We start from the raw sequence: 24,341 nt of genomic DNA, 5'->3' as shown, positions 1-24,341 counted from the left end.
CCCTCTCCTCCCTTCTCCTTCCCTTCTCCTTCCCTTCTCCTTCCCCTCTTCCCCCCACCTTTTTCTCTCTGTATAATCTTATTAACTCCCAAGGATTCAATTATCTCTATGAGGATGATTCTCTTGCCTGTTTGTCTAGTCCTAAACAGATTCAGTTTTATGCTGGTAGTAACAATCCCAAGCACTTCTGTGACTCCCAGAAGGCTATTTATAGGCCAAAGACCTATGGTGCATCTCAAGTACTGAGGGTGTTTGGAATCACTTTGATTAGTGATAAGGACGTGATCCTGGAGAGATGGGCTGAACACTTCCATTGCACTCTTAACAGACTATCAGTAATCAATGCTGAAGCCCATGACCACATACCTCAGGTTGAAGTCAATCCCTCTCTAGCCAAACTTTCAACTGAAGAAGAGGTTTTTTTTTTTTTTAAATACAATTAGACTCCTTTTGTATGGCAAAGCACCTGGTGCTGATTCCGTGCCAACTGAGATTTGTAAGGCTAAAAAAATTGACTAAAACCTCCTGGGTTATATAGCAAGCTCAGGGATGCACTCCCCTAGGAATTTTCAAGGATGCCTCCATTGTCCATCTCTCTAAAGGAAAGGAAATAGATGCTCCTGTGACAGTCATGGGGTGGGGTGAGTGGGTCTCATCTCTTAGTCATTACTGACAAGACTCTTGCCAAAATCCTCTTTAATAGGCTGATCCTTCATCTGGGAGATGGTCATCTACCCAAGAGCCAGTGTGGCTTCAAGAAAGGGCCAAGGAACAGTCGATATGGTGTTTGCTGCCCGACAACTCCAAGAGAAATGCCAGGAACAGAACAGAGGTCTTGCACATAACATCAGACATTGTGGAAATTCCTTCCTCCTTAGTAAAGGAGAAGTTAGGAGTAATTGTCGGGGGACAAAAAAAATAAAACAAGAAAACAAAATATACAGAAGGTACCTGAAACTTTCCCAAATTCCCAGCGCTGAAACAACTGAAAGGATCTGGCACATGCTTCTGGATGGGGCATCCGTCCATGTCCAATCAGACCAAGGCCTTTGAGGGCCTTGTCATGGGGGCTTGTGGAAGATCATGGTGAGACTTGACTGCCCAGAGAAGTTCATTAGTATTGTATACTAGTTTCATGATGGCATGCGTGCACAGGTTCTGGAAAATGGATGATCCTCTCACACTTTCTCAGTCACCAATGGAATAAAACAGCTGTGTGCTTGCTCCCATGCTTTTCGGCATATTTTCTTCAATGTTGTCAGACACATTCAACGAGGATGAGAATGGCACCAAGATCAGCTACTGCACTGAGGGTAAGTTATTTAACTTGAGAAGGTTATAAGCCAAGACTAAAGAGGAGGGACAGTTGGTGTGAGACTTTTTGTTTGCAGATGATTGTGCACTCAATGCAGCCTCTCAGGCTGACGTGCAACAGAGTATGGATCAATTCTTTGCCTCTTGTGCTAATTTTGGCCTGACAATTAACACCAAGAAAACAGCTAGTGCTGCACCATCCATCCATGGAACCATCAGTTACAGCAAATGGAAAAGTCTTGAATGCTCTGATTAAGTTCACTTACCTTGATGGTATACTTTCCAGGGATGTACACATAGATGGTGAGGTATTTGTTGCCAGAGCTAGCTCAGTGCTTGGGAGTTTCTGAAGGAAAGTGTGAGAGAGAAGAGGTATTAGAAGGTCTACAGAGCTGTTGTACTGACCTCATTGTTTTATGCCTGTGACACCTGGACAGTCTACCAGCGCTATAACTAGGAAATAGAATCAATTCCATCCGAATCGTCTTAGGAAGATTCTGAAGATCACCAGGCAAGGTGAGGTGCCAGACACTGAGGTCCTTTCTCATTTGAACAGCTAATCATCCAAATTCTGCTGCTGAGAGCACAGCTCCAAGTGGCCTGGCCATATTGTTTGAATGCCAGATGTACATTTGCCTAAAAGACTATTTTATGGAGAACTCACACAGGGCAAAGGCTCACACAGCACATGGAAGCCAGAAGAAGTGATACAAGGACACTCTCAAGGTCTTTCTGAAGAACTTTGGAATCAATTGTGAGACATGGGAGACATTGGCACAGGACCGCCCAACATGGCATGCCTGTATCAAAGAAGGCACTACGTTCTTTGAGCAAAGCAGAATTGCAGTAGCTCCATAGAACCATGAGATGCACACATTTAGAGACATCTCCACTCCAAATGTTCATGTGGACTATTTATGCCTGACCCGGTAGTAGAGTCTTCTGAGCTTTTATTGGTCCGATCAGCCACGGGTGGACACACTGTACCTTGATCCAAACATAGTGATGTCATTTTGGTCCCCTGGGAGAACTAAGGACAATAACCAACTAGTTTAATGTTGATAGGATTGGATTGGATTAGGAGGAGAGTCAGAAGAGAGTATCAAGAAGATGACTGACAGCGTCCAAGGCTAAGAGAGGTTAAGAAGGATGAAGACTGAAAAAAGTCATTAGGTTTGACAATGAAGAGATTACTCCTCCTTTGGGAGGGGGGAATTTAGTAGAATGATGAGGTCAGAAGCCTGACTACTATGGCACTTTAACGTCTGTAAAAGTGCTCACAGATTCCAGCTCAGAGTTTTTTGTTTCTACTCTGCTTCTCTCTAAGACACCAGATTTGGAACTCCTCTCTTGTGGCAAGAAAACCTCCTATTTACAATTTAGAATACTAGTGAGAAAAAGGCTTTATTTCTTGCATAATTTACAAGCCAAAGGCAAAGAGAAGCACTATTTAGCATTTAAGAAAGTGTGTGTGGGGGTGTTTCTGGGTAGAGGATGCAGCAACTATCTAATCTGTTAGTCTGTTCTTAGTTTGCTAGTTTGTATTTTGGTTGGCCTTGCATAAGACATTGGATAAAGGAAGGCCAAGCATAGGGGTTAGATGTAGTGACTGCCCATTCACACTTGAAGCAGAAACATTCTAAAATGGCATCCCTTGTGTCAAGAATGCGGTGAACCGGATGGCACCTACCTCTCTCAGCCACTCACTGCCCTGCACTTTTTGTGCTCACAAGCCAAGCCTCTGGAAGTCTTCAGGCTTTCCTTTTGGGAAGAGAGTTGTCAAATCAAGGCCTCCTCAACATGGAAGAATGAGTTCATTAGTATATACTGCTGATTTATTACTTTTGCTCAACATAAAGTACACAATGCCCCTCCAGGCCCAAAATTCCAGGGAGGAAGACAAACCTTTATTCAAAATTATATTTTGAAGTTTGAAAAGACAAGACAAACTGCCTCCAAGCTTAGAAAAATACAAAAGTTCAGAGGGCAGTGACAACAGGTAATCATTTACTCTGATATCCCATAGCCTAGGAATGGTGAACAAACTAGAGCAATTCATAATGAACTCACTGAACATGGAGCCTGCTTGACATCACTTCACTGCTGTCTTTATCTTTTCTTCTGTGCTCCCCCTTTTGTTCCTGCTTGTTCTTGCCCTCCTCTCCCAGTCCAGCCTCCCTAGTTTCTTCTCACTTGCTGTCTCTCTCAGTTTTTTTTTTTTTTAAATCATCTCCCTGTTTCTCATTCAAATGGTCTGCTCCTGGCAAGGTATAGTGGGAAACATGCTGAGGTTGGTGTCTGGGACCTAGGTTCAAATCCCACCTCTGCCACTCAATACTTGAGTGAAATCTGGATACGTCGTTTAATCTCTTTAGGTTTCAGGTTCCTCTTCTGTAAAGTGAGGGAGTTGGATTAAATAAGTCTAAGGCAAAGATTCTTAACCCTTTTTGTGTCATGGATTCCTATGGCAGTTTGGTGAGTCCTTATGAGTCCCTTCTCTGAATAATATTTTTATTTATTTTTAATCAAAAATATTTTTGAGAATAGTATTTTATTTTTTCCCATTACACACAAAGACAATTTTTAACATTAATTTAAAAAAATTTTTGAGTTCCAAATTTTTCTACCTCCTTTCCTTCCTCCCATCCCCCTCCCTAAGATGGTAAGCAATTTGATACAGGTTATATATGTGTAATCATGTAAAACATATTTCCATATTAGTCATGTTGTGAAAGAAGAAAACCGACCAAAAACGGGAAAAAAAACCCCACAAAAAAGTGAAAATAGTATGCTTTGATCTGCTTTCAGACTCTGTTAGCTCTTTGTCTGGAGGTGGACAGCATTTTCCATCATGAGTCCTTTGGAACTGTCTTGCTGAGAAGAGATAAGTCAATCACAGTTGATCATCGCATGATTGCTGTTACTGTGTACAGTGTTCTCCTGGTTCTGCTTATTTCAATTTGTATCAGTTCATGTAAGTCTTTCCAGGTTTTTCTGAAATCTGCCTGCTCATCATTTCTTATAGCACAATACTTATATGTTTTTTTAATGCAAAAAGAACATACGTAGGATTCCAGAGGAACCTATTATTGTTGAAATACTGTTGTCAAAACATTAAAAACAACAACAATGAATTCATTCATGGTAGGGTAAGAATCCTTGCTCTACTCTAAGTTTCCTTACAGTTCTAAATCCATGTTTTTTTTTCTCTCTCTAGTTCATTTGCTCTTCTTTTCTATCCCCAACTTTGCCTACTTTTCTGTTTGCTTCTCTGTGTGGCTCCCTAATTTTCTTCACTGAGGCTTGATGGGGTAGAATTTGTGACTATAATGTGGTTGTGAAATACAGCTTATTTTAAAGAAATAGAATAGGCAAAAAAGAGGGAGTATTTCCAATGTACCACTGTTTTACTCATGGGAAGAGATCAGATTCCAAATTGGGTAGTGTAATGCAGAGAGTTTGGTTAAAGAAGGCAAAGGAATAAATATTTATATCTCACAACATGCCAGACACTGTGCTAAGCATGTTACAATGATTATCTCTTTGGGTCCTCACAACACTCCTGGGAAGTAAGAGTATTATCCCCATTTTACAATTGAGGAAACTGAGGCAGATAGAAGTTAATTGACTTGCCCAGGGTCACAAAGCTAGTAAGTGTATGAGATTGGATTTGAACTCAGGGCTTCCTGACCTCAAGTCTTATGCTCCAACCACTTTACCACCTAACTCTAAAGATATCTTAAAGATTAAGAGCTTTAGAAATGGAAGTGATATTGTAGGGTTTTACTATACAGATAAGCATGTGGTAAAGGTATTTACACTTCTAGGAACCAGGATGGTAGAAAGATTAGAGAAGGAACTGGAAAGGTTCAGTTGGGAGAAGAGAAAGCACAGGGGGGATATGAAAACAGTCTTCAAATATCAGGAGGGTTGTTATGTATAAAAGGCATTTTTTATTGTTTTTGAGTCGTTTCAGTCATGTCCAACTCTCCACGATCCCATTCTGGGGTTTTCTTGGCAAAGTTACTGGTGTGGTTTGCCATTTCCTTCTCCAATTTATTTTATAGATGAGGAAACTGAGGGGAACATGGTTCAGTGACTTGCCCAGGGTCACCCAGCTAGTAAGTGTCTGAGGCCAGATTTGAACTAAGGAAGATAAGCCTTCCCTACTCCAAGCCCTGGACAAGGTATTAGCTTTGTCCTGTTTGGTTCCAGATTGAAGAACTGGGATCAATGGGTAGAAATAGCAAAGGGGAAGATTTAGGTTTGATATAAGGGAAAACTTCTTAACAATTTGAGTTTTCTAATAATGGAGCAAGTACGTTAGGAGGTAGTGATTTTGCTCATCTATGAAGAAACTGGTCTTTGCTGAAATAAGACATATTGTCTCTATGAGGAAAGAAGAAAATGCCACCTCAAGTTGCTTTTTATTGATTGTTTTCCCTCTGTGAAAAGAAAACCAAAACATTTCCTAGTGATCTGTTCTTACAGGATTCCCTAAACTAACAAAATCCTACCTGGGTGATTTTGAAGTTGACAGACAAAGGTATCCTCCCTACCTTAACATGTCTGATGAGCATTTCAAAGAATCTCAGAATTGGAAAGAACTTCAGAGGTTCAACCCTGAATAGGAGTGCCTTCTATAACTGTAACTCTAATAAGTGATCATCTGGTTTCTTCTTGAACACCTCTGGTGATGGAGTACTCATTACCTTTTGGGGAAACCCATTGTATATTTGGTAGCTCTATTTGTTAGGAAAATTGTCTCTCTGAAGTTTCTACCCATTACTCCTAGATCTGTCATTTGAGACCAAGTAGAACAAGTCTATAATAATAAATGCTATATTCTCACTTATTTTGGTTTTCAATTTCCCGATGACTATTTTCCCTCTGTCTTTTCCTGTCTGAAAATCATTCTCCTTGGATGAGCAAACAGAAATGCATAGAAACTGAACAATTCTACCTTTTCTCTATCTGTTATAAGCTCATTTCATTCATCCCCGGCAACTTTTTGGACTGGAGTTTGGGTGACATCAGGCTGGAGAATGACTGACCCTATGAGATGAGTGATTTTCCCAAGACAAAAAATTTAATGAAAAAAAGTACGAAAAGGCTAGTCAACAAACATTTATTAATCTCTTACTATGTGCTTAGAGCTGTTCTAGGTGCAGTGGAGGATATGGAGATAAATAAGATATGTTTTTTCTCCTCAGGGAGCTCAAAATCTAGTTATGAAGAGAAAGTATAAACACACATGATAAATAGCTTTCTGATATAAAGAGATCACAGACTACAGATTTAAAGTGGGTTTTCATTATAAAAATTTTAAAAGCTTTTGCATGAATAAAATAAATGAAGCTAGAATAAGAAGAGAAACAACAGAGTGGAAAAATATTTGTATCAAATATCACTATTAAAAATCTGCTACTCAAGACATACAGGGAGGGAAGTGATACAAAAATGATACCACATTCCCTAGCAGATCCTTGGGGCCAAAGGATATTAACAATCTTCAAAAGAATCGCCCATTATAAATGACTACATGAAAACATGCTTCGTCTCACTGACAGAAAAATGCAAATGAAAACAATCTGAAGTTTCGTTTCATATCCTATGAACTATCAAAGGTGACAAAAATGGCAGTAGTAAGTGATGGAGAGTCTGTGGAATGATGAGTATGTGAAAATATCATTGGTAGAGCTGGAAATTGGTCTGGATATTCATTTGGCATTTAGAATTATGCAAAAAAGTGACGAAACCATCCATATTCTTTGACTCATTGATCCACCGAGCATATAGCCTAGGGAAGTCAAGGCTAGAAATGAAGGTCAAATACATGTAACGGGATGCTGGAGATGATGGCTCACAGAGGGATGGAAATCCCCAAGCATTCCCCTCTAGGGAGCTTGCCTTGACCCTGTGACTGATGTAGCCTGACTTTTGATCAACAGGTTTCTCCCTCACATCTCAAAGTATTGAGGGGAAGGTAGATGGTTTATGACAGTGGACAAATAGATGTGGCAGTGGAGTAAGACTAGGGTGGAACTGGGGACAGGAAGGAGACCTAAAGAACAGTTAATGAAGTGTACCTCTCTCCAACAGCAGGAAACGAGCGAAACTACTAGGGTAGAATGCTGTATATGTTGCTAGATAGTCATTAAATCAGATATTTCTGGTTGTTTGTTTTTGTTAAAAAAAAAGATTTATTGGGGAGGAGACTGTTGTAAAAAAGATAGAAGACATCATCACATTTTATGGGAAACGACAAAAACGGGGAATTTTAGGAAAACAATCTGGCAGCAGTAATTAGATGGGGAGAGACTCAGGTCAGGGAGATAAATTAGAAGGCTACTATAATAGTTGAGATGGGTGGTAATGAGTGTCTGGATCAGGGTGAGTTGGAGAAAAGAGGACGGATTGGGAAAGAAGGACCCAGATTTGAGTAATTGGATATTTTCTTTCTTTCTTTGTTTTTTTTGGGAGGGGGAGGCTGTGATGGTGGCCAAAGATGAGTCCAAAGCCTTGGTAACTGGGAGAATAGGTGGTCCGTTAAAATTTGGCCGGGGGCAGCTAGGTGGTGCAATGGTTAGAGCACCAGCTCTGGAGTCAGGAGGACCTTCAAATGTAGCCTGACACACTTGACACTTACTGGCTGCGTGATCCTGGGCAAGTCACTTAACCCTGACTGCCTCTCAAACCATACAAACAAAAAAAGTTGGGCAGTTGGAGAGGGAAATGGTTTGGTGTGAAAAATTGGGTTTTAGACACACCGATTTTGGATTCCTGGCAGTTCATCCAGGTATTTTGAGTCTAGCTTATGAGCTCCCTCTAGTGCCGACACGTCCAAAAGGAAACAGCATCTTTCCCCCTACACCTCTGCTCATTAGCTCTTCATAGAATTAAAGCAGGAAAAGTACCTTGGTGATCTTCCAGTTTAGGGGTGTCGAACTCACAGCCACAAAGCAGCCCCAAAACTCTGGAGTGCGGCCCAAAGCAGATTAAAATGTAATTGGGAAATGTTTAACAAAACAAATAAAAATACAACACAGAGGATGTTAATGTTCAGTTTTCTAAGTCAGTACGTGGCCGGCAGGGATGTGTTTCTATTCGAGTTTAACACTAGTGAATTTCCAATCCAACTTTCTCATTTTACAGAGGATGAAACTGAAGCCCAGAGAGGTTAAGCAACTTGCTTAAGGCCACACAGGTGATAAATAGTGGAATAAGGATCCGAATCGGAGTTTTCTGTCTCTCCAGGTCCCTCTCCAATCTCAAAACTGTGCTATTATATCCTTGGCTCAAAAGATAAGCAAAAACTCAAAGTTCCCAGAATTCTATGCAAGTCTCAGCAACTTCTCCTGTAGGGGAGGTAGGATGTGTTCTTTTCTCTGCCACTACCCCCCCCCCAACTTTGAGGGCACTGCTCCATATGTAAGCCCAGAGCCTAGGGTTCTGAGCCATGGGCCACTTTGGGATGGGACTTACGAGCTATATTTTTGAACAGATACTGACTCATCAAGTACCTCAACACGGAGCTGGGGCCCACGATTAAGCACATTATCTAGATCTAGGAGAAGGCACCCAGCATGATGGCAGTCTCCCTGTGGAGGATTTAAAGATCAGCTAGGAAGAGAAGGTGTAGGTGGGTTGTGATCCACTGGAGAGAGGACTTGTATTGAACAGATCATTAATAGTCCACTGAAATATTGAAGAAATGAGTCAGAGAAGTGAGAGTTGTCAGCCTGGTGAAGGCCACCCCTCGAAATGCAGAGGAGTCCAAGCTGAATTGAAAGCAGGAGTTTTTTTAGGAGGAAAATCAGACACTAGTGCCAGCACCCCCAATACAAGGTACAAAGGAGTCTATAGCCTGAGAGACGCAGGGGAGATTTATGCTTGAAAACCACAAAGGCTAGTTCAGGGAGAGGTGGAGAAAAAGAATGGAAGATCTTTCCCAGAACAGGTGGACACAGAAACAGGATGTTTTTTGCAGGAACAGTTGACTGCAAGGCTGGTTTGGGCCAGTGTGGGGGTGGGAGGCGGGGCTATGGCTCAGCAAGTTCAGCCAGCAAACACCAGCAAAGGCATCTGGGAGTAAGCAAGACTCTGGCTCTCTGCAGGGTGCTGATTGGTTCCTTTCAGCAAACAGGCTTACGTTGTGTCCAGTGCACCTGCGTGGTGAGGTAACTCATAGAAAACAGACATATTCGTCTCAGGGGTACATCCACAGAGCATGTTGGGTGCAAGGAGGAAAAAGTCATCACTGCTTGGGGATACCAGGGATTGCTTCCCTGCTATTTGGGTTAGCTTTTAAAGGATGAGAAGGCATTCAACAGTGGAAGAGGGGAAAGCAGGCTGAACTCAGGAAGATGAGTTCATAATCTGGCTGTGTGACCCTGGCTAAGTCACTTAACTTCTGTCTGCCTCAGTTTCCTCCTTTATAAAATGGGATAATAGTAGCATCTACCTCCCATTGCTGTTGCAAGGATAAAATGAGATTGTATTTGTAAAGCCCTTTGCAAGCCTAAAAGCACTGTATAAGTGATAGGTATTCGACAAAACAGTGTAAACAGTGGTACTGAAGCAGGAAATCCCAGGGCCCATTGTGGGGCAGAATATTCAGTTTGGTTGGAGCAAAGGACACGTGGAAGAGAGTGGTGCGAGTGAAATCTGGAAAGTTAGGGTGGGGGCAGGCTGTGGGGGGCCTTGAATGTCAGGGAGGAGAGTTCTCACTCAACTGGATAGCAGGCAAGAGAGAGCCACCAAAGATTTTTGTTATTTGAGGGCATTTGAGCAAGCTCAGCTCTGGGGTCTTAGCAATAAAACAAGACTCTCTGGAAGCAATTTTTTTTATACTAATGAATCCATCAATTGACCAACAAGTATTTCTCAAGAACCTATTATGTGCCAGGCACTGTGCTGGGAAGGGGGTGGGGCGGGGGTAAAAAGACAAAAATGAAGCAATCCTTGCCCTCAAGAAACTTACATTCTGTGAGGAGAAACGACATGTACACATATAAGAATACACAAACATATGCAAAATAAATTTCAGGTAATTATTTTTTGGGGGGAGAATAGAGTCATTAACACTTGGAGGGGTCAGGAAAAGCTTCATGTAACAGGTGGTAGTTGAGGTGAGCCTTGGAGGAAGCTAGGATTTCTGAGACATAAAGGTAAGGAGGAAGGGCATTCAAGGAATGGGGGTCCTTTTATAAAAGCAGGGGGTTGGTATGTCGTGTATGAGAAATAAAAAAAAGGCCATTTTGGCTAGACCAGAAATATTTGAAGGGGAGTAATACATTGTGTTTGTCCTTCGTTCTCGAAGAGGACCGTGACATCAGGGAAATGATGTCATGACTTGTAGTTGACTTTGATTTGAGTGAGGGAGGGCTGTGCAAGGTCGCCAGCCTCACTTTCTCCTCCAGAGCCATCTGGGTCCAGCGGCCAGATATTCATCAGGACAACCAGAGATGGCCCAGGATGCAACAGGAGACCAGGAGTAATGTGTAACCTATCTGGAAAGGTAGATTGGGGCTGGATTGTGAAGGGTATTAAATGCCAAACAAATTAGTTTGTATTTTATATTTGAGGTGGTAGTAGGGAGCCACTGGAGTTTCTTGAGGAGGAGAATGACGCCTTGGGAGCAGTGCTTCAGGGACTTTGTGCATATGAAATTGGAGAGGGGTGAGACCTGAGGGAGGGAGACTAACTGGAGGACTATTGTAGTAGGCCAAGTGAGGGCCTTGAGGGCCTGAAATAGGTCCCATGAATGGTGAAAAAGGGACTCACAGGAGAGATGCTATAGAGGTAGAATTGGTAAGATTTGATAATTGATTGGACGTTGGGATTGAAGAACAATGAAGAGTTGAATGAAAGTCACTCATCTCAGCAATTTGAAGTGGGCCCTCTGCTTGATTTCTATGAGTTTTGGCTTGAAAAGGAGATGCTCACTTTCTCCTATCCATTTCAATTCCCAAATTTGGTGGCAAAGGCCTATCCTGATGAATGATTATGTGCTAACTGAGCACCAGCACAAGGAAAGGAAAAAAAAGTGGAAACCCATGTACTACTTACCTGACCTAGAGATATTGGTGAAGGGATATTCTATACAGCTGACTAAGACCTCAGGAAGGCCGGAGATTGGAGGAGGTAGTGCAGTCCTCAAGATCTGTATCCAGATTGGACTCATGGTATAGCAGCTCCAGGATGACTGCCCATCATATCCCTCTTGTACAGAAAAGTCTCAACTATGACGTACAAAGGGATACTCCCTCTTTTTCTTGGTTCCAGATCAGTGATTGATGGGGAATAAGTTTTAATCTGCTACCTCCTCCAAATGTCCATTTCAGTATCCTTGGATACTATAATTGGTTAAGGGGATGGGAGTCACAGAACTGGTTGTTAATGTTCTTCCTTCTTCTTGAGTTCAGCTAACAAGCAGAATGGAGCTGACATTACTAACATGACTATGGATCTGTTGGGGCCCATGTGAACACTTATCTATGGAGTTATGATTGGGATGAGAGACCTCAGCTGAGTTTAGGGCTAAAAACAAAACAAAGAGACAAGCAATTAAAATTGACTGGGTATACAGGCTAATAGCCAATCTATATTTGTATGAGACTTCTCAGGGAGTTCTGCCTCTTTATAAACTGCCTGACCACTGCCAGGAAGATGGTGTTGGGTTTTTTCTTTTCTTTCTTTTTTTTTTTTTTTTTGGAGGGGGGAAGGCAAGACAATTGAGGTTAAGTGACTTGCCCAAGGTCACACAGCTAGTAAGTGTGTCAGGTGTCTGAGGCTGCATTTGAACTCAGGTCCTCCTGACTCCAGGGCCGGTGCTCTACTCACTGCGCCACCTAGCTGCCCCCATGGTCTCAGTTCTTAATAATGCATAGACGTGTGTATGCATGTGTAATACATTCACTGGGACGAACATTTTGGAATGACAGAAGGACATCTTGGGGATTGTCCCCCATTTCCTGCTCCTTAGCCCAGGAGAAAACAGAGGAACATTGCAAGGATTTGGGATAAGGGATATGAGATCTGTGAAGGAGCTTGAGCAGGGAGGAGAAGCTGTCCCTGGAGAATGGAAAGCAGGGGAGAGACTCTTCACTGGGCTGGAAAGCACCCAGGCTCCCCATGGGCTACTAGCATTATATTCCTTCTCCTCAATCTCCAATCCCCTACAATATTTTCTCTGCCTTTTCCCCCCTTTCATTTCATTTTAGTTTTTATTCTGATGCTAATAAACACCAGATAAAATGAACATACCCATCTGTTTCTGATCTGTAGCTCAGAACAAGAGGGTTGCATGTGAAACTGCAAATCTCTATTATGTACAGCTTGCTTTATTTATTTGGCATATAGAATAAATTTGACATGTAACTTTCAAAGACATCCAGTTTGTCTGTCATCCCTTCTGGCCTTCCTTCTGTTCTTTTTTCTTTTTTTATGGAGAGGAACCTAACTATAACCTCTCTTCTTCCCCAGTGGAAAAAGAAAAGAAAGAGAAACAAAACCCTTGTAACAAAGATGCAGAGTTAAGCAAAATAAATTCCCATGTTGCTCACGTCCTCTCAAAATAGATGTCTCATTCTTTTTTTTTAATTAATGAATTTATTTTTAGTTTTAGTTTACAACATTCAGTTTCTCAAGTTTTTGAGTTTCAAATTTTCTCCCCCTCCTCTCCTCCTCCCTCCCCTGGATGTCTCATTCTGCATATCGTCTCTTTGTGAGGAGATGTGTGGAATGCTTTATCCTTAGTCTTCTGGAATCCTGGTCTTCCTTTTTCTTCTTTTAGTGCTTAGGGGGTAGGGGTGGAGGTGGAGAGAAGAGGGGAACTATAATTCCCAAGATGCTCGCCTTTCATTCAAGACATTTCTCCAAATGAGGTCTCCAGTCCTGGCTGATTTGGGGTGTTAGTTGTTGAAAGGAAAATTCCTCATTTGGGCTTTCACCCTGATTAATGAGGCAAAACTCAGGACAAAGAGAAGTAAAAGGAGTTCATTATAAGTACATCAAGCTTTTTGGCTCCCAGCTCATGGTGGTGAAGGTGCAACTTCTATCGATCGTCCCAAATCTGGGTTCATCTGAAACTGGCAGCCACCCCGCAGCATCCAGGCCAAGCCTCCACCTTTGTGGCTGCCATCCTGCCCGAGTTTGACCCTAATGAAATTAAAGTCGTGTTTTTAAGGTGTACTGGTGGTGAAGTTGGTGCCACATCAGCTCTGGCCCCCAAAATTGGTCCCTTGGGTTTGTCTCCCAAGAAGGGTGGTGATGACGTTGCCAAGGCAACTGGTGACTGGAAAGGGCTAAGGATCACAGTGAAATTTACCATTCAGAACAGACAGGCCCAGATTGAGGTTGTGCTTTCTGCCTCAGCCTTGATCATCAAAGCCCTAAAGGAAGCTCCTTGGGACAGGAAGAAGCAGAAAAATATTAAACACAGTGGAAACATCAGTCTCGATGAGATTGTCAGCATCGCTCAACAGATGAGGCACCGATCTTTGTCAAGAGATCTCTGTGGAACCATTAAAGAGATACTCGGAACAGCCCAGTCTTTGTGCTGCAGCATTGACGGCAAACACCCTCATGATGTCTTTGATGACGTCAATAGTGGTGCTGTTGAGTGCCCAGCAAGTTAAAAGCTACAAAAGAGACTATTGCAATAAATTTAACATTTGATAACCAAAAACCAAAAACCAAACAAACAAAAAAAGTACATCAAGAGAGATCAAGAGAGTAACACGTTGAAGGGCTAGTCACTGGAGATCAGTAATAGCTTCAACGTGGGACTAGCTTTTATGGGTAATTTTAAAATAATTCAGATAGGTCAACATCAGCGAAAGAGGTTGGACTCTTTCATCTCATTTCCTCCTCGACGTAGCAAGAACATGACAATTTGCAGGGAGGGGTACAAAGGTCACAGGTAGGGGGCTGACTTGGCTACATGCTGAATATCAGGGAACTGGGTGACGCCTCTCCCAACATTGATTAGCAAGCAGGGCTGGGAATAAAGGGTCACTGAATCAGCATAACTTCAATAGACCCAAGTATTTAACTCTAGCCAACACTGTTAGTCCATTTGCGTCTCTCCGAGGAAGGATGGCAACATCCTAAGAATTAAACATATCCGTATATACATCATACAGAAAGGCTACAGAATAGACATTATGAAATGAATTCTGGCAGGAATAGTTTAATAGGTCCTCAACCAAGAATTAAGGAGGACTCCTAGGTTGTAAATCTAGGTTACTGAAAGAGTGGTGGTGCTCTTGAGAGGAAAATGGGTTTGGGGAGAAAGATACCAGTTATCTGCATTCTCATTGTGTGTTCCTGAGACTTCCCAGTGAGCCTGTGCAAGGTACAACTGTTTTGAATTCTCTTGGTGTTTTTGTGTTTCCATGGTGCTTTTCAGTCATTTTTTCAGTCGTGTTTGACTCTTTGTGATTCCATTTGGAGTTTTCTTGGCAAAGATCCTGGAGTGGTTTGCCATTTCCTTCTCCAGCTCATTTGTACAGATGAGGAAACTGAGGCAAATGGGGTTAAGTGACTTGTCTAGGGTTACACAATTACTAAGTATCTGAGGCAGGATTTGAAGTTGTCTTCCTGAGTCCAGACCCAGCACTCTATCCACTGCACATATAAATGTGAATTATTAATAGAATTATATTTTTTACCTGTCCCTGTTTCTAGCCAATCTGACATTTCCTATCAAAAGTCTCCTTCACCACCTTCACCTGTTCAGTCTAAAATTCTCAGATGCCCTAGAGACGCCGAACAATTGGCATTGTCCTGTGACTTCATTCAGATGCCGAATATAAGTTCCTTTGATTTTTATTACATCCAATTTGGGGCCCACGATACAATACATTAATGATGACAGGAATAGTAAGCATGGGCTTGGATTCTAAAGCAAACATTCCTTAAAATAATTTAGAAATCTAGCATTACCAGGTTGGTGAGATATCCTTATTTGCCTTGCCATGGCAAGCCTCCTTGAAACACGTGCAAGCTTCCTCAAGGTCAGGGCCTGAACCCCCACTGGACTATGAGCTCCTTGACAACAAGGACTGTATTTTGCCTATCTCCAGTGCTTAGCACAGTGCCTGGCATGGCACAGAATAGGCACTTAATCCATGTTTATTAACTGACTCTGAAAGTCCGAAACTGGGAAAGCATTTGCCACCAGGTATATGACCTATTTGGTGGACATCAATAGGGTTGGCAGGTGTGGTCTTACACCCCTTACCCTACAGGTGATCTGATAATTAGCAACATAGTAGAAATGTGGAAAGAACAGCCAGACTGCTATCCTAAGAAAAACAAAGCTGAAAAGAGATACCTAAGCGCCATGTGATGGGCAGCTAGGTACCATCTTCCTGGCTCAGAAGGCAGTTTTCTATCCACTGCTACCACTTGCCCTCTATGATAGATAATGCTATGAATATCCTCATGGAGGCAGCTACATGGTACAGTGGATAGACCACCCGCCTTGGAGTCAGGATCATCTGAGTTCAAATTTACTAGGTGGCCCAGTGGATAGAGTTCTGGAGTCAGGAAGACCCATCTTTCTGAATTCAAATCTACCCTCAGACACTTATTGGCTGTGTGACCCTAGGCAAGTCACTTAAACCCAATTGCCTCCTCCAAAAAGACAAACCCCTCAATTTTTTCAAGGACAGACCATTTTTCTTGCTGACCTCATTGTAACCTCCTTAGGGGTATATAAAAACAATGGCAAGATTTCTGGGGCAGAGGGTATAAATAATATTGCAGTTCTTCTTGCACAATTCTGAATTGTTTTCTAGGACAGTTGGACTGATTCACAACTCTACCAGCAATCAGCGTGCCTATTTTCCTGCATCTCTACCAATAAGGGATCTTTCCGTATTTTGGATAGGTTAGGAGGGATATTTCAGAGGGGTTTTAATTTGCATTTCTCTGATTAATAGAGGTCGGATGCACTTTTTAAAAAGATGGTCATAGATCGTTTGAACTTCTTTTAAGAACTATTTCCTCACATGTTCATTAGCTCCTGAAGGCTGAAGCTCAGCTGCTGCAAGCTCATAGATTGGACCACAATAGGTCCCTGCCCAAGCTGCACTTAATGGCTATGTTTTAGGCCCTCCTAGCTCAGAGTGAATGTCAGTGGTAACTCTTTTCAGTAGCAACTCTGAGGGACTTCCCCTCCCAGTTTGATGTTTTTTCTTTTTTCTAATTATAGGGGCCATCCCTTGACTCACTTCTTAAAGATGCCTATTCACCGAATGGGCATTACCTCACTCAAAGTGAGAACCTGAAAAGGCCTTAGCCTAAAAGGGCCAAGGTCTCCCATTGCATCCTGGGTCATCTCCAGTCATCCTGATGAATATCTGGCCACTGGACCCAGATGACTCTGGAGCAGAAAGTGAGGCTGATGACTTTGCACAACCCTCCCTCACTCAAATCAAAGTCAACTGCAAGTCATGTGATAATTTTCCTGATGTCATGGTCCTCTTCGAAAATGAAGGACAAACACAACCAAAAACAACAACAGGTAACTGGAGATATCTTTTTTTTTTCCTTTTTATTTATTCATTTTTCAACATTCACTTTTGTAAGATTTTGAGTTCCAAATTTTCTTTGTCCCTCCCCACTCCCCTCCCAACTCCCCAAGACGGTAAGCAATCTGATATAGGCTATACATGTGCAATCATATTAAATATGTTTTGGGGATATCAGTTTGTTGTCATCTTCTCAGATGGGCATGGGGTAGTTTTAGGATATGACCTGGTTGAGCATGGTGTAGGGGTTGAATGGGTGCAGCACTATAACTAGGGTCCTGAAGGTGAAGGTCACACAGACGGTAAACCAGAGTTCTTCACTTTGAGAAGTTAATGAACTGACCTGTGGCTTCACTGGTATGGGGTACTCCTAATAGAGAGACTCCTTCCCCATGCAGAAGGGCAACTGGTCCCTAATTTGTAATATTAGAGAGACACCTGTGGTACACAGATAAATTAAGTGATTTTGCTCATGGTCACCCACCTAGTATATGTAAGAAGCAGAACTTTACTCGAGGTCTTGCAGACTCCCAGGCAGCCCTCTATGCACTACCCACCCTTTCTCCTAGTTCTATAGGTTTAGTTAAAAGTCACCAATTCTGTAGGTATCAAACTAGGTTCTGATAGTAAAGGAATCTAAGAATTTGGACAAGAGAATTATAGATCTGAGAGGGGTCTCAGAGACAATCTCAACCAACCTATAGCCCAGGCAAGAATCCCTTCTCTAACATTCTCAACAATTGCTTATTCAGCTTGCACCTGCTGACACCCAGTTCTGAGGTAGTTTAGTTCCCTTTGGTATAGCTCCAAATGCCAGGAAGCTTTTCCTTCAGCACAATCTAAATTAGCCTCTCTGCAACTCCTGCTCGTCTTTCCTAGCTCTACCCTCTGAGTCCAAGCAAAACAAGTGTAATCTCTCTTTCACCTTAAAATACTTGGAGCCCATGTCTCTCTGGCACATTGTCCAATCCCTTTGCCATGCTGGCAGCTCTGGCAGCTTTTCTTTGGACGTACTGTAGCTTATCCATGTTTTTCCTCAAATGCAGTGCCCAGGACTAGACACAATAGGACAGATGGAGTTTTGAAAGTGGTGAATACAGTGGATTCATCACCTCCCAGGGCCAGCATGAGCAATGAGAATAGTTGCATTTTTTAATACGTAATGAGAGCATTTTCTGCTTTTGGCCAATAACACGTGTGACTCATTGTTTGGATACATCGGAGATGAAGTACTCCCACGCTGCTTCTAGACCCCTGTGTTAAAAGAACTTGGTGATATGGTGGTCCCTTGGTCATCTCCCTGCCCTGTGACAGAGGCAGGAGGGAGAAGTGCTCCATCAGTTAGGAAGAGACAACTTCCTTCAATTCTCTTATGTGGCAAGTAATGGTCTCTGTTTCTAGTCTTCCTGTAAGAGGATTGTTCTTTCCACCTCCCTTGAGGATACTCCTGTGTGGATGGGGCTTAGCTAGGATGGACTTATCTAGTTCAACTTACACCTGAGCCCTTGACTATCTTTTCTGTTTTGAGGTTCCTTTCCTTAATAGATTACTGAATATTGTTCTTAAGGTGGACATGTCTAAGCTTGGAGGTGACCTTGGGAGTTCAAGAGGTCAGGGGGTCCTGGATCAAATTAGTAGATCTCATTGGCTGTAAAGGAAGTTTCTGCATTGCAGACTTGTCAGAAGACAGGGACTTTGTTTGAGAGAGACAGTGGAGAACTGAGGTGAAAGGCAAAATGCAAACTCATTATTATTAGCATCCCAGAAGATTGCAATGGAACAGTAGTTTTTATTTGTTACTTAATTCTGCTTTATGTCTTTCTATTAATATGTGCTATAAATCTTTTGTGTCCTTTGGTATTTCTTTTGTGTATAGGAAATAAATGCCTGATGTAAAGACATCACGTTCCATGACTGATTTACATTGTATACTCTCTTTCTACTCCCTTCTTTTTATTTTGGGAGAAGCTAGACATGAACCAAAAAATCTAAAACTTAAGCAATTTCACCTGGTGTGTGTGTTGTGTGTGTGTGCTTGTGTGTGTGTGCGAGCGTGCACATGCGTGCAACAAGTTAAAGAATGTGAGAAAAGGGAACCTAATCCCCTCTCCCCCCATTAGAGGCCCGGCTCCCCTAGGATTGAACCCAGTACACACTGCAATCCTTAGTCCAGAGCAGAAGGTCCCCTTAGTGTGTATTGTAACCTAGCTGTGATTTGTTAATTTTACAGATAAATTATTTCTCTTAGAGGGAACACAATCTCTTTATTTAGGATCTGCTATATTCCAGACACTGTAAAAGAAACTGTTAAAAACGAAAAATTCATTTTCCCAAGGAGTGTAATACATAGTATCAGAATACACAGGAAATCTTGCTGTTACTTATCAACTTTCTGGTATTTGGAAGAAACAACGTTTCACAGGATTCTTCATAGGTGCCCACAGACGTTTTTGTACAAGTATAAAGTAAACTTAAGATGTGTGTGGCAGAGTTTTGGTGTTCACTGCCCATTACCTGGGCAAATTTGACTTGAGGCTTTGAATCGGCCAATTCTTGTCAACTAGAAATCCTACTTAACCAGACTCCAATAGACCTTCCTAGCCTTATTTCACATTCCTCCTGTTCAAGAACTCTGTGTTCCAGCAGGATGGGAGGACTAGCTGTTCCTTGAACTTGACATTCCATCTCTTGCCTTTGGGCGTTCACATATATGCAAGGCCTGGGATGGGCTCATCCTGGATCTCAGCCTTTCACGGATTATTGATTTACTGAATATAACCTGAATGCTTGTTGGGGTGAGGGGGTGGAGGGTGTGTGGCAGTATTTTAGTTAATTGAATTTTCTAGTTTATAGAGAATAAAAGCTAACCAGGTGGTGTAGAAAGAACACTGGCCTGAGAGTCAGAAGTCTGATGCTAGCTCTATGTATAACGTTGGGTAAGCCAATCAGTCAATCAACCAACCAAGCATTTATTGTAGGACCACAATGTGCCATGAGGTGCATTAAGTGCTGGGTACAAAAAGACAAAACTAAAATAGCCTCTGCCTCCAGGAGATTACATTCTATTGGGTCTTTGAGCTTCATTTTCCTCTCTCAAATGAGGGAGTTGGACTACATGGCTAGAAATTGTTTTTTATTTTAATTTTTCTTGTTGGTTGGAAATCTTCCTGCCTTAGTAAATACCAACATAATTGAAGTCCTCATTATTTTCTGATCCCCCTATGCCTCTCAACCTTGTCATCCTCTACCTCAAGTGTAAGGGATTCCATTAAGGGCTATGCAGGAGTCAGCTGGTATTGGCTCAGAGAGTAGATTGTAAAATTTTCATTGTGATTGTTTACACCTTAGAAATCAACAAAAGCTATAAATAAGGGCTTGATTTATTGTTTTGTTCATTGTCTAGATTTATGAAAGCAGTGGAGACAGTCTTATTGTTTTGGCCTAGGGGTGCTTGGGAACTCTGAAATGCAAGGGCAGAGGGCGAGGGTCTGCCTCGAAAGAATTCAATCACTCAAGCCTTCTTTCAGTAAGACATAAGGTTTATTGTGTTGCCAATAGAAGCAGGCTGGATTTTAAGAATCTGTGCATTTGTGGGGTAGGGGAGGGGAGGAGGTATTTTAAAAATCTGAGCAATTTAGTGGGGGCAAGATGGATACTTTTTTTTTTTTTTAATACAGAAGGACTGTGGGAAGATCTGGATGGGATTAAGGAGTGGCAAGTAGCCTGGGTTGGGCCAGTGGGCCAGGTGGGCCAGGTGCAGACAATGAGGCCCACAATGAAAGGGCAGTTAAAAGGAAGGAGCCAGGTGCCTCAGGAAAACACCAGAGATTCGGGTTCAGGGGCTTTGGGGTCCCAGCTTCCAAAGACATGATCTTTTCCTTTTAGGGGTCCAGCACGAATCCCACCCTCCTTCATTACCAATATGGCCTATTTTTTCTCTTGGAGAGCTGGTTGAAAATTTACCAGGACAACCCTAGATTCTACTGTCCTTAAATTTCTTATTCCAGTGTGTTTGGGTCTCTCCACTGTTCTTAAAACATTCTTAATTGTGTTATAGTTATTAATGCACATATCTTACCTCCCTCCTAGGCTGAAAGCTCCATGAAAGTGTCTTATGCTATCTCTGTATCTCTCTCAGTCCAAAGGTAGTGTATGTGCTGAGGTGGTACATAGACTCTTCTTTTTTTAGGCTATTGGGGTTAAGTGATTTGTTCAAGGTCACATAGCTGGAGAGTGTCTGAGGCTGGATTTGAACTCAGGTCTTCTTCACTTCAACTCCAAGACTGTATACATTTACTACCTGGCTGTTTTATCTGATCATCAGTTTTTATATAGGAATAGTGTGGAGGTTTGGACAAAATCTCTATTGACCTTAGGTTAGGCTTTTTTGGGGGGGAGGGAGGAGAAGGGAGGAATCATTGGCTGCTATCAGGGATCTATAACTCTTGTGTTTGATCAGTAAATTCCAGAACTTGCTTTGTGAATGTCTCACTCTTACCACCTATGTTCTTGGAGTGGGGCTTCACTTTGCACCCAGATAGTTGGATTGGACATAGGAGGGGACATTTCCCCTCCCTTGCTCCCTGAGAGCAGCCTTCTTTTGAGGTTTGCTACTACGCACTATGGGGAAATATAGCAGAAGATTGTGGTGTGAGGGGTGTGGTGAGGAGGTGTAAAACACAGTGGAAAGAGATAATTTCAGAGCTGATGTCTTATGAGTTAATCCTGATCTTATAGTTGGTTGAATTCAATTCCATGAGACATCTATCAAGTGCTTACTATGCTCAAGGAGGGGCAGCCAGGTGGTGCAGTGGATAGAGCCCTGGGTTTGGAACCAGGAGTTCATGAGTTCAAATCCAGCCTCAGGCACTCACTAGCTGTGTGACCCTGGGCAAGTCACTTCACCCTGTTTGCCTCAGTTTCCTCATCTATAAAATGAGCTGGAGAAGGAAATGGTAAACCACTCCAGTATCTCTGCCAAGAAAATCCCAAATGGTGTCATAGAGAATTGGAAATCACTGAAAGCACCTTGCCAGATGGTGATATAGCAGGCATTTTAATACAGTACTTCCTCTTTAGAAAGAACCTGGGTTCAAATCCCACCTAATATTTGCCACTGTCACTAAGACCCCCCCCCCCGTGTCTCAGTTTCTTCATCTGTAAAATGAGGGGGTGGACTAGATGGCCTCTGAGGTCCCTTGCAGCTTTAGAGCTAATACAAAGACTATAGGACACACTGCCTGCCCCATAGGATGTATATACACAGATAACTATAATACAAATTGGGTAGTTCTGAGGGCAAAGGAGAGATCTGGAGAGAGTACTCTAAGAATGTCGGAGGGGGGAAGATCACTTTCTGCTCACAGAATAAGAGAAGGAAGGAAGGAAACAAGCATTTATTAAGTTCCTAATTGCCAGGCACCATGTTAAGCGCTTTACAAATATTATCTTATTTGATCCTCACAACACCCCTGGGAGTCTGTGCTTTTATTATCCCCATTTCATAGTTGAGGAGACTGAGGCATGCAGAAGTAAAATGACTTTTACTGTATCAACAAGCTGATTGGTAGAGAAAGTGGCACCTGAGATGAGCCTTGAAAGAAGAGGAGGAATTCGGAAGGTGAAAAGGACAAGCTAGAATAGTCCAGACATGGCAGTTCATCCTTGAGAATGCATCACAGCAGGAGAGGGTTTGTTGGGTTTGAGTAACTTGGTCTGGCCAGAAAGTAGATTCCATGAAGAATGTGAAGAGAGGCTGGGAAGGTAGGCACACCACAGGTTGCTTTAGATTAGAGTTTCTTAACCTGGGGTCTGAATTTGTTTCGTGAAAATATTTTGATAACTATATTTTAGTAGGATTGGTTTCTTTTGTAATCCTGTGTAGTTTATTTTAAACATTTAATATTCTGAAGAGGGGTTCAAAGGCTTTACCAGACTGCTTAAGGGGTCCTCACACAAAAAGATCTTCAGGCTTTATTACTTGTATGTGTGTGTGGGGTTTCTCCTGTTCCCTTTCCTCCCATCAGTTTGTGAGCACAGAGGGTAGTGAGCTTGTGTTTAGGACCTTGACTGCATCTTGCTTAGGGAGGCGGGTGGCGCTTGAATGCCCATTGACATACCTATCAGACTGCCTGCTGACGTACATGTTGAGATGCCTACTGACTAATTCATTAAGAGGATTGGCAGACATCCATTCCTGTATGTCCTTGGAGCCTCATTTTGAATGGACGGGTAACCAGTGTTTGAGGATGATTTTGTTTGACTGCTTGGGATTGGAGCCTTCCTGGAACAGTTGGCCCCTCATCTCCCTCCTCCCCCTTCACATATTCTGAGCTGTCTAGAGAGACCAGAGACCTGAGATGAGACTCTAAGCCCAGGGTCCTCTACCTGTACGGTAAGCCGATAGATGAGTGTGTACAAAGCCCAAATGGCACTCAGGCTGTGCTTATGAAGTATTTCTAGCCAACACTTTAATGAAAAGAGCACTGGATTAGAAGTTTAGAAACAAAGGTTGGAGACCTTTGGAGACCTGCTGTGTGACATTAGGCAAATCACATTCACCCCCATGAACATCAGCTTTTTCACCTGTAAAATGGGGATAATATTGGCCTTGCCCACTTTACAGCGTTGTTAGGAGGACCACATGGACTAACGCACATGAAAGGGATTTGAAAGCTATAAAGTGCCATATACACGTACGGGATTGGCAGTATTGATCTGACTGGTTGATTTTTGTTTCTGTTTTTGGTCTCATTGGCTGCATGGAGTAGCAAATACTAATAACAGCCAACCTTTATGTACACCTACTATGTGCCAGGCACTGTGCTAAAGTGCTTTACTATCATCTCATTTGATCCTCACAACAGCTCTGGGAGGTAGGTGCTATGATTATCCCCATTTGGCAGATGAGAAAACTGAGGCAAAAAGAAGTGAAGTGACTTGCTTAGAGTCACGTAGTGAGTAAATATCTGAGGTCAAATTTGAACTCCAGACCCTGGGCTCTAACCACTGGACCACCTAGTGGCCATCACTTGGTGGAAAGAACACAAGATTCAAAGAACTGTAACAGGACCTCAATTTTGAGTTCTGATTCTAATACTAATGAGTTGTGTGACCACGAGGAAGTTGCTTAACCCCTCTTGGTTCCTTTAATTGTTAAAGGGGTGTAATGATACCCCCTCCTTATCTTGTTGTGAGAAAAATGCCCTCACACACAAGAAAGAACTGTATAAATGTGACCTATTATCGTATTGAATGCAATAGTGGAACAGTAAGCGTTTGATTTAGCCCAAACAATAGAAAAGTGGCTTCTTGGGACATTCCACAGGATTGACACCAATTCATGCCGAGTTTGGGAATCGAGCAACAGAACTGTAACGTCTTTGCTGAGGGCATCAGCGCCATCCATGCATGGGATTGAGGTTTCGGTGGATCTTTGTCATTGGAGGGTTTCTTTCCTTTGGGGTGAAAAAAAACCACATTTAT

At 42.3% G+C, this 24,341-nt stretch overlaps 1 protein-coding gene across 1 annotated transcript; it reads left to right on the top strand.

Moving 5' to 3' along the window:
- Positions 1-1,027: 1,027 nt before the first annotated feature.
- On the top strand, positions 1,028-13,955 carry LOC118841107 (60S ribosomal protein L12-like). The gene is made up of 2 exons (XM_036748521.1): positions 1,028-1,086; positions 13,364-13,955. The coding sequence occupies exons 1-2, from the start codon at positions 1,028-1,030 to the stop codon at positions 13,953-13,955; spliced, it is 651 nt and encodes a 216-aa protein (XP_036604416.1).
- Positions 13,956-24,341: the final 10,386 nt, after the last annotated feature.

The sequence above is a fragment of the Trichosurus vulpecula genome, chromosome 1, assembly GCF_011100635.1.
Source record: "Trichosurus vulpecula isolate mTriVul1 chromosome 1, mTriVul1.pri, whole genome shotgun sequence".
Lineage (NCBI taxonomy): Eukaryota > Metazoa > Chordata > Mammalia > Diprotodontia > Phalangeridae > Trichosurus > Trichosurus vulpecula.
Note: the sequence above shows the minus strand (reverse complement) of the source record. Positions and strands in the feature narration are given on the sequence as shown.